Source organism: Nematolebias whitei, chromosome 9 (assembly GCF_014905685.2).
Source record: "Nematolebias whitei isolate Nwh7 chromosome 9, NemWhi1, whole genome shotgun sequence".
Lineage (NCBI taxonomy): Eukaryota > Metazoa > Chordata > Actinopteri > Cyprinodontiformes > Rivulidae > Nematolebias > Nematolebias whitei.
Window position 1 is genome coordinate 27,689,419 of NC_056506.1, and position 10,397 is coordinate 27,699,815.

At 40.2% G+C, this 10,397-nt stretch overlaps 1 protein-coding gene across 1 annotated transcript in view; it reads left to right on the forward strand.

The window, feature by feature from the left end:
• gk5 (glycerol kinase 5) overlaps positions 1–3,001 on the forward strand; it is a 30,015-nt gene extending 27,014 nt beyond the window's left edge. The window contains exon 11 of the mRNA XM_037681293.1: positions 2,768–3,001. Coding sequence (XP_037537221.1) covers positions 2,768–2,937 — 170 coding nt within the window. The 3' untranslated portion in view covers positions 2,938–3,001. The remainder of the gene's footprint in view (positions 1–2,767) is intronic.
• The last annotated feature ends 7,396 nt before the right edge of the window (positions 3,002–10,397 follow it).

Here is a 10,397-nt window from a genome sequence, read left to right on the forward strand (position 1 = left end):
TGTGGATAGTTTGTCCATCAGGGTTTGGGGGATCATGGTGTTGAAGGCGGATGTGAAGTCCACAAAGAGCATACGGACGTAAGAGTTTTTCTGCTCCAGGTGGTTGAGCGCAGTGTGGACCACAGAGGAGATGGCATCCTCTGTTGATCGGTTCTCACGGTATGCATACTGATGAGGGTCCTCGTTCATGTTGATGGTTGTTTTGATGTGAGTCATGACCAGTTCTACGAAGCGTTTAGTGACTATCGGGGTGAGGGCCACTGGCCGATAGTCATTCAGACCAGTCACTGTAGAGCTTTTTGGGACTGGGATGATGGTGGCAGTCTTCAGGCAGGTGGGAACTGTCTCCAGGGTAAGTGAGGTGTTAAAGATGTCTGCCAGCACCTCACAGAGCTGATCAGCACATTCCTTCAACACTTTTCCGGGTATGTTGTCTGGGCCAGTTGCTTTGTGCGGATTAATCCTCCTGAAGGTACTCCTTACTTCTGCTGAGGTATAAAGAAACTTTGTGCTCCGTACCTAATCAGTTTATACCTTTTTTAATTATGACGTTTTGCTGTAAAGCTACAGCTAGTGGTTCTATCGCTAACGCAAATGAGCTAACGCAGTGAGAGTGGGCACCCCTGTCACGTACCGCGTTGCAATTCAAAGTAGCTGGATACGTTAGTTACTGCGGACTGCCACCATTGGGGAGGACCAAATTTAAATGGTTTTAAAGTCTTAAGGAAATGACCCAACTCCACCCGGTCAAACACTTTTTCAGCATCCAGCGAGAGTATGTCTTCATCACAGTTGTGACCAGGCGGACTGGGAGTGTACAACACACCAAGCAGCTGCCTAATGTTGAAGAAATCCTGACGATTTTTTACAAACCCAGTCTGATCAAGTGGGAAAATTATGGGGACTACTCGTTCAAGTCATCAATCCTTTGCAAGGATTTTTGCATCAGTATTTAAGAACGATATAGGTCGATATGAGCTGCAGTGTAGAGCATCTTTACCCTCTGGACAGATCTAATTGAAACTCAGACAGCCCTCTACAACCTATTACCTTTTGGCGTCAACCTACCAGTAATTCACCATCAGAGCTAACTTATCATAGCTTTCACAGAAACTTTGATTTTAAAGAAATTGAGCTACATGTAATTTGCTGAAGGCTGAAAGTCATTCAAAATGCAAATTTTTAGGTGTTAACAGACCACTGAAGTTTTTGCCCCATCATGTGACACTGCAAAGTTTAAGATAAGATAAGATAGAGCTTTATTGATCCCGATTTTCAAGCTTTAACTACAAGGCTCTAATTCTGTTATTTCTCATTATATGATTATCTTAGTTGCAAACTCTGGCATGAAAGGCAGCAGGTATGCATTCCTCCAAAAATGCTAGGCTTTTAATTATTTAGCAGCATTTAAAATGGTGGCAAACTACCATTGAAGGACTTCCCCGTATTACACGACCATTGGTGGGATGTAACTAAGTACAAATACTTGGTTACTGTACTTAAATACATTTTTCATTTATCTGTACTTAACTTAAGTAGAGTTAAATATGGGTACTTTATACTTTTACTCCACTACATTTTACATCAAGTATCTGTACTTTCTACTACACTACATTTTTATAACGCGTTGCATTACAAGTTACATTCATGTTGCGGCTTTTTGATTTGTTTGTTACTTTGAAAGTAACCAATGGCAATAGGGGAGTTGGTCCAGTGAATCACTGCAAAGTGGGCAGGTAACGTTAAGCCCGCCTTCAAGAAGAACTGGGCCAATGACATATATTCTAGTATATATATGTCACTGAGCTAGGTGCACCCGCAGCACCACTAACACACACAAAATGTATTCCACCGCAAGAGAGTCAGCCAGAAGATATGCGCCACCCATGGCCTTATTGAAAGACTGCTCAGTACAACAGGACAGATTCTCTCTCCCAAAAGAGCCAGACTGGACTCAAAAAATATTTGAAAACCAACTTCTTCTGGACTTGAACAAGACATTTTTGCTGCAATATTAAAATGTTGTTAGGACAGGAGACAAGAGATGTCTCCAAATGGCTCAACACTCGGGTCCAAGTTTAAAAAATGGTGTCAGGAAGTTAAAATATTGTTCAATATTGACCCATTACAAGGTTGAATAGACAGTATTTTAACTAGTTGATGACAAACTGGAGTTGAAATATCAGTTGAAATGATCAGAGCCTGTTCCTTTGTTAGTTGTGTCTAATGCTCTTTTTTTCAGGCAGACAACTTTTACTTAAATGTGTTTACTGCAGTTAAAATGACACATTGGTTTTGCTTTGTGTTGAGTAAAAACTTTCAAAGGTAAAATCATTCCTCTCTTATTTCGATTAATGGCATTTAACTCTGCATACCATCCCTGAAATTCTGATGCACAGAATCACAAGTCCAAGTATGAACTGTGTCACAGAGTAAACACAATAAAAACATGTATTATCTGCAGCATCGTTCATTAAAATGGAACAACACTATTAATGTATTACAGAAAATATACATATGGTAGGCACACTTAAAGATGTGTAGACCATTGCATTAGGTAATACATTCAGCAAGTACTTTTATTTTTAATACTTTAAGTATTTTAAAAGCAAGTACTCATTTTCTTTTACTTAAGTAAAAATGTTAATGTGGTACTTCTACTTTTACTAGAGTACATTTATGTCTGTTTATTTGTACTTTTACTTAAGTACAGTGTTTGAGTACTTTCTCCACCAATGTACTCATTTTGCTTTCCTCTGTTTTTCAGGTTTCTGGACAACTCGCGAAGAGCTCAAAAAGCTGCAGAGCATAGACAAGGTGTTCCTGCCCAAAGGTACTGAGAAGGAGGGGGCCATCAGCCCCGACCAGGAATACATCCCTGTCCTCCAGAGGTGGGAGAGAGCTCTGCGACGCTCCATGAACTGGTACAAACCCTGAAGCCTGTCGTGTACATACCGAGGTTCCTGAACAAATGGAAGAGAGAAGTGAGAGCGCACACGTAAACGTAGATCTTGTTTCAAACCAGATCTAGTAACCATCAGCTGCGGGTTTAGATGAACTTAACTGGAATAATGCGCGACCGCTTTCTTTTAAGACTTGGTACAAAAAGCGTTGCCAACTATCAATAGTTAGTGTTTCTCTGGGACATGATTGCAATTTTCTGAATTTTACACCAACAAGGTGTCTGAAATGTTGTCGGCCACTGGCGAACATGAACAGCGGTGCCATCTGGTCTGAGCTGAAATTTGTTTATTTCAAATCTAAAGTTGCTGCTGCATTTTCTTTTCTTTTTTTTTGGTTGTTTGCTAGGAAAAATTATGTTTTATTTCATGCCTTATGGGGGTGCTAATTACTGGCGTTACACCCTTTTTGAGTCATGTCCCTCACCATAGCAACAGCACTGAAAGCCAGTGTTAATCTGGGGACAGACTACAACTGTTTCAATGAGATTCACACATCATCCTTGATTTGATTAAAAAAAACATTGAGACATCTGTTCATTACACCTCAGGATTGATATTTTCAAAGCTTTTAGCTTTTTGTAAGTTCAAACACAAATTATTATTATTTTTGGTGGGAGCTTCTTTATGGTTATTTAATATTTTCATTTTTATATTTTCATAAAATGTGGACCTCTGGTTGAATACTTGATTCCTTTGGAAATTTTGGAGCAACTTCCTTTCATCATCATAAAATTTGAGCATATTATTACAAAAAGATGTAAAACCTGCACTCATGTTTAAATGTTAGACTGATTGATGACTATGACTGATTTCACTGTATTTAAAACTCTTTAATGTTGAGATTTAAATGTAGTTTACATCATTACTGTCATTTACCATGAGAAATTACTTGTAATTTTGATACATATCTATTTGTAATGAACTGCAAAAAGTATTAAATTAATAGTAGCTATAGAGATGCACTCAGACACATTTTGCAAAGGATTATTTTTTTATTTTAAACATGTTACAGTATTTTTTTATTTTGTCTAGGAAAGGAATCGGGGATAGAAATATTGATTAAATAGGATTTTTTTTTACTGTGACATTCCCAGTTTTTTTTTTTTTTGTTTGTTTTTTGTTATGTTTGTCATTATAATAATTAATCTGTTTTCAATGAGGAACAGTCATGTTAAAGGGATATTTTGGCCATTCTAAAGTGATGGTTGGTCAAAAAATTATGAGCAATTAATATTGTACCAGCTGTTGATCACTCTTTGAATAACCTCAGCTTGGAGAATCAAAGTTGTTTTAAGCTCCACTTAGGACGTGGGTCCACATGGACCATCTGGACAAGCTAATGATTACTTGTCCAAGTAGACCAACTTCCAAAGCAGATCATTGTCTGTCAAACAAGTCAAAGTTCCTCAGCAGTTCATGTGAATTAGTTAAACTTTTACCTTTCATTTCAATATAATCAAATTCCTGATTAAATCAAAAAGTGGATACCGGTAAGTATTTTAGGTAAAAAAAACTCTTCTAATTTGTATGCAGTTGTTCATTTTTCTTTCAATATTTGACACCCCCCCCCCCCCCCCCCCCCAGTGAGAGCAAGCCCTGTACTGAAACGGGCTTTGGGTACAGAAACATGTCCTGCTGCTAACTCTGTTAGCTGAGTATCTTTATGTTCTTTCTTTTTCACCTGTTCAATGGATCAGTGTGGCCAGGGATATGCTGGCAGTAAAGCTGAGCTGAGCTCACCCAGGATCATAGTTTCCACCGTAGAACCCTTTCAAAATAAAATATAATAACTGAAACAGAGGCTCTGAGTAGATTTTTTTTAGAATGGGGTAGGCATTAGGTCTGTTTGGGGAGGAAGCACCCTCAGTGGAAAAGTAACATTAGGAAACAACTTGGAGTGCCACTACCAGGTTCCAGTGTAAACAATAAATAAAGACGTGACAACACATTAACTTTTTGAATCAGCTTTTTTAATCTAAAAAATTTGAAAATCACTGCCCTTCCCAAGACCAGTCCCTAGGCTGCACCACAAAGATTACTTCCATGGAAATAGTCATGTATTAAGAAATTGTTGTGTTGGAAAGGTTTTTAAAATAACGTTTGCATGAACCTCATGAAATCTTAGAAATTTAAATTGTTTTAAGATGAAAGCAATTTCCTTTGGTCTTTATGTTTGCACTAGCCATTAGCTCTGCAGTCATGCCAGACTTCAACTCTGTTTCTCCAAACTGATGCTGTTCAAAGAGCTATCTGCAACAGGTAAGATGTTTGCTCATAATTCTTCCACATAACTTTTCTTCAAAATGGCCAAACTGTCCCTTGAATATGACAAGTGTTTAGATGAACTCTGAGGACATTTAGAAAACTTGTGATTGTGCAGAAACAGAACCTGTGTCACGAACACTTTCTTGACTCGTACTTCCAGAGTATTTACTGTGTACCTTGATAAAACTGCCATTTAAGACACAAAAACTACTTCAGGTTGTCTTGTGTGAGACTAACAATTTTACTTCATTCAGGCTTTGAATGGCACATTTTCCCAAACTGGTGGGAAGAAAAACAAATATATTTGTGTAATTTCTTTTTTTCCTGTTGTGGAAGGGCTCATAATAAACTCTGAACTTCCAGCCATCAGATGTGGTGACGTGTCTTATTCCTTCAGCTGCACAGGTGTCACCTTGGGGGAGCAGATGCTGCAGTGTGTGTTTACTTCCACGTGGACCATGGGAGGGGAGGAGGGGGCTGGGGGAGAGGAATCATCAGAAACGCAGACTGTCAGATGTGTCTGGAGTCTTGTTGACGTGACGAGCCTTGCTGTGAGGGTTGCTATGGCAGCTTGTGGATGGAGTGACTGAGAACAAGAGGGGGGGTTGTATTCCTGTTCGTGGTGCTGGTATGGTGAAAGGGTGCTAATTGAGTGCACAAATGTAAGGGTCCTAGACAATGGGAGGATTGTGTGTCTGTTCGTTCAGAAGTGTTGTGTCTCTGTACAGCATATATTTTCCATTTGAACGTTTCCAGTTGCAGCTCTCCATCTGGGTTTTCCAAATCACACATGAACACTTTATATTTTGACCAGTCTGCAGTGGAATACCTTCACAGGAAAAATGCTTGTGTGTGTGCATGCTGTCCTCAGTAATGTGTGTGTTAGTCACTGTATGAGTTGGACCTCGCCTTGCTACAAATTCAGACTGACGGCAGGAAGTGTGTGTGTGTGTGTCGTCCCCCCCCCCATGCGAACAGAACCCTGCTCATTATATAACTCCCCCTTCTGTGATCTCTCTCGGTGACACACTGGGATTGTTTGCTGAATTTTTCGGGGGTTACGAGTTGAGTATCCAGCTCCAGTTTGTTCCAGTCATCTCTGAACAAAAAAGCAGACGTGCATTCTGAGGAAATGGAAGTCCCAAGTGAAAAGTACATCCTCTGGTTTTTTTTCTTTTTACTTTTGGGCATTTGTTATGATGCGTAACCATGACAACAAGGTGTTTTTAACAACCAGGAGCAGCTGATTAACATCTCAAAAGCTCAAAATCCCTCAACTACAGCCCCAAATCCCAAATGAGTTGAAAAGGAGGCGCCGTGGACCATTTCCCATCAACCTGGCTGCGGTGCTTGAGTACCTGACCGCCGAAATCCTGGAGCTGGTTGAAAACTCAGCTCATGACAATGGGAGGACCGGGATCGTCCCCCAGCACCTTCAGCTGTCTGTCCGTGGCAACGAGGAGCTCGGCACACTGCTGGGAGGAGTGACCATTGCTCAGGGAGGAATTCTGCCCGGCATTCGGGTAGTCCTGCTGTCCAGAAGGATCAAGAGGCCCACCTGATCTGACAGCAAGCTGAAACAGGGTGGACGGTATATGTGGCCAGACTTTTCGGATCCGCTGCAGAAGATCCTTCCTGCCCACAGCCATCAGAATCTATAACGCTTGAATGGAACCAGTATGATGAGCTACGACAACATTTAATTTCCCTCTGGGATTAATAAAGTATTTTTGAATTGAATTTTGTTAACTTTGACACATTTGTCTACAGTTGTGTTCTTTTTTTCCCCAAACACTTTAGTCTGAATGCCATAGCAATGATGGTTAGGGCCCCAAATGTCCGTGTTCTCAGTTGGTCACAGAAAACATCTGAGTGACCTTTTTGTTTATTTGTAGTTTTCCAGGAGCTGCTTCCTGTAGTCAGCAGCAGTGTGTTCTCTTCATCTGTTGACAAGCAACATAAGGGCTTCTTTTCTAGACCCACAGGTACAGGTCTCTAAAAAAGTAGAGTAATGCTCTGAAATGTACCAGTGTTTACTTTGAACCTTTGTTTCAATTTGATGGTACAAATTCACCTCTGACGACTAAAGATAGGTAAATTTACATTTTAATGTATTGTCTGGAAATTAAAAAACGAAATGCAAAGAGTTTGTTGTTAGAGACCCAATCTGTAATATTTGCAATCTCATAAAAAAGTTGCAAAAATGTTAGTTTTGCATTTTTGGGTTATATGAATATCTAAAATATGGAAATTTGAGTCTGGAAAAGTCTGGAATTTCAATATTTAAAAAATGTGAAGAAACCCAAGGTAATGCCACAACAAGCAACTCTTAGGCCTCCTTTGGCTGTTCATAAACCTCCAACTGAGCCAGCACATCCTGCAACATGAACTTGTACCAAAGAAGCCGGCATTGCAGAACCAAAGGAGCCATGGTTTGTAACTCACCAGGGTTGACACTCTATTATCACTACACCACGTCATAAAGAGGCTGGTTTACCTTTACATACTATAAGCTGTTACTGCTTCACTGCTTCTCTTGGTAGCTCAGAGGCATAAAGCCACAGGTTACCCACCCCATACTGCCTTTAGTCCTTGATTAGAGCCCAGTTTACATGTGAACCATCTCTGGAAAAAGTTAGTATTTTCCTGTTGATTAGGGCAAAAGTTATATTTGCATGAATATGCTGTACTCATTGAAGCCTGTGATTTTTGAGTTTCAACATGCACACAGACTAGTCTGGAACATAAAGAAGGTTGCATCCAAAATGGTGTGTAAATACATGATGCTGCTCCTATACTTTGAAAGGTTTGGTAGCACAAATCACACTTGCTATCTGCCATTGTTACTCTTTGTCATCTATCCATCCTTTTTTGATCTTCTGCTTGTTCCGAAGTCGGGTCGCAGGGGCAGTGGCTTGAGCAGGGAGGTCCAGATATCTCTCTCCACAGCCACCTCTTCCAGCTCTTCTGGGAGGACTCCAAGGAGTTCCCAGGCCAACCGAGAGAAGTATGGTCTTTCCAATGTGGTCTTCCCCAGGGTCTCCTCCCAGTTGGATATGCCTGAAACACCTCGCTAGGGAGGCGCCCAGGAAGCATCCTTACCAGATGCCCAAACCACCTCAACTGGCTCCTCTCGATGTGGAGGAGCAACGGTTCTACTCCGAGTCTCTCCCTGATAACTGAACTTCTCACCATATCTCTAAGGGAGAGTCCAGCTGCCCTGTGGAGGAAATTATTTTCAACTGCCTGTATCCATGATCTCATTCTTTCGGTCAGTACCCAGAGCTCATAGTGAGGGTAGGAATGTAGACTGACCGGTAAACGGAGAGCTTTGCCTTACAGCTCAGCTCTCTCTTCACCACAACGGACCGGCACAGAGTCCGTAATACTGCAGATGCTGCACCAATCCATCTGTCAATCTCACGCTCCATTCTTCCTTCACTTGTGAACAAAACCCCGAGATACTTGAACTCCTCCACTGGAGGCAGAACCTCGATCCGAAGAGAGCAACCCACCCTTTTTCATGTACTTGCACAGAAAACCGTTGACTGCAGCTGTCTGTAAGGTGCATGCACAATTTCACATTGAGGCTGGATGTTTCCAAATACGTCCACTCTAACACCTGGATTCAAAACGCTTCAGTTTCAGAGGAAACAACCACTGTTGTTGATTACATGAACATTTGAAACACAACAAACATGCTAGTTTCACTCCAAAAACGGCGTTGTTTAAACAGGCCCTAAATCACAACTGAGACAAGAAGGCTTCTCAGGCCCAGCTTGTAGGTTTTTTGAAAGCAACTTTATGTGTGTCTATATTTTCTGGCTTCCTCTTTCAGTCCAAAACCTTTATGGATATGGAGATTTACATCCCAACTGATAAATCAGGGGTTTATTGACAAAAAGAAAATCCCTTGAGTAATACCAACACACGGAAATTAAGCTGTGTGTTTACATTCCCTAGATGCCTGACATTTCTTAGATTTTTGCACATTACTCTAAACTGACTGGACATAACATGAAATGACTTCCAGCTGCAAGACTTCATGTATTTTAGTTGAAGCTGCCGTTCTCAAAGACCAATTTTGTGTTTGCTAAAGTTGATTAGCTGTGGCAGCTTCTTAAATGGTGGGGACCCCAGAAGCGGCTGACAATAAGTGCTTCCTCCTATTTTACATTTAGAACCTCTAGAAACCACAAATAAACCTGCAGTCTGAGAATGAAATTCTCTGTTACAAAACAATTTGAAATATTGAGAGGCACACAAGTACTTTAAGTTCATTATTAATTTGTTTTGTTCTTTGCTTAACTAAGAGTAAATGGTTAACTGATAACAGTTATTACAGTTTGTTTGTTTTTGCTGTTTAATGTACAGAAAATGTCCATATTCAATTTAATTCAATTCAGTTTATATAGCGCCAAATCACAACAGAAGTTGTCTCCAGGCACTGTACAAAAATATTCACATATAAGGGGTTTATTATTGGAAAAACATAAATCAATATATCGAGCGATCAATTAAAAGCATAACTTTTACTGCATGTGTTAACATTCATGATGAGATCATCATTTCCAGGCTGGAGCAGTGGGTGGGCATCACAGAGTCGGACCATAAATGATTTAGGTCCTACCTCTCCGATAGAACCTTTTGTGTCAACGTCAAGGATTTTTTATTTTTTTTTCAACATCAGCAAATCTTTGGTGGGGTTACCGCAGGGCTCCATTCTTGGACTCCTTCTCTTTTCTTTATACCTGCTGCCACTAGGTGCTATTTTTCATAAACACTGCATCTCTTTTCATCTTTATGCCATTGACTGTCAAATTTACTTCCCTCTGAAGCGCACTGGTGCACGCTCCATCAATCTTTTCTTGACTGCCTGGCTGACATCAGAGATTGGATGGCTTTGAATTGATTAAATTTTAATGAGAAGAAGACAGAAGTCCTGTTGTTTCCACATACAGGAATGACTGTACAGTAATGACCTTTCCTTTCTAGCTCTGTTTGAGAAACAATTTGTCACTAATCTGGGAGTAAACTCTTCCCTGAAACTAAACAGTCAGTTTTTTATTTGTTAAAAAAGTTTGACACATCCAATAAATTTCATTCACCTTCACGATTGTGTCCCACTTGTTGTTGATTCTTCACATAAAATTAAAATTTTATATCTTT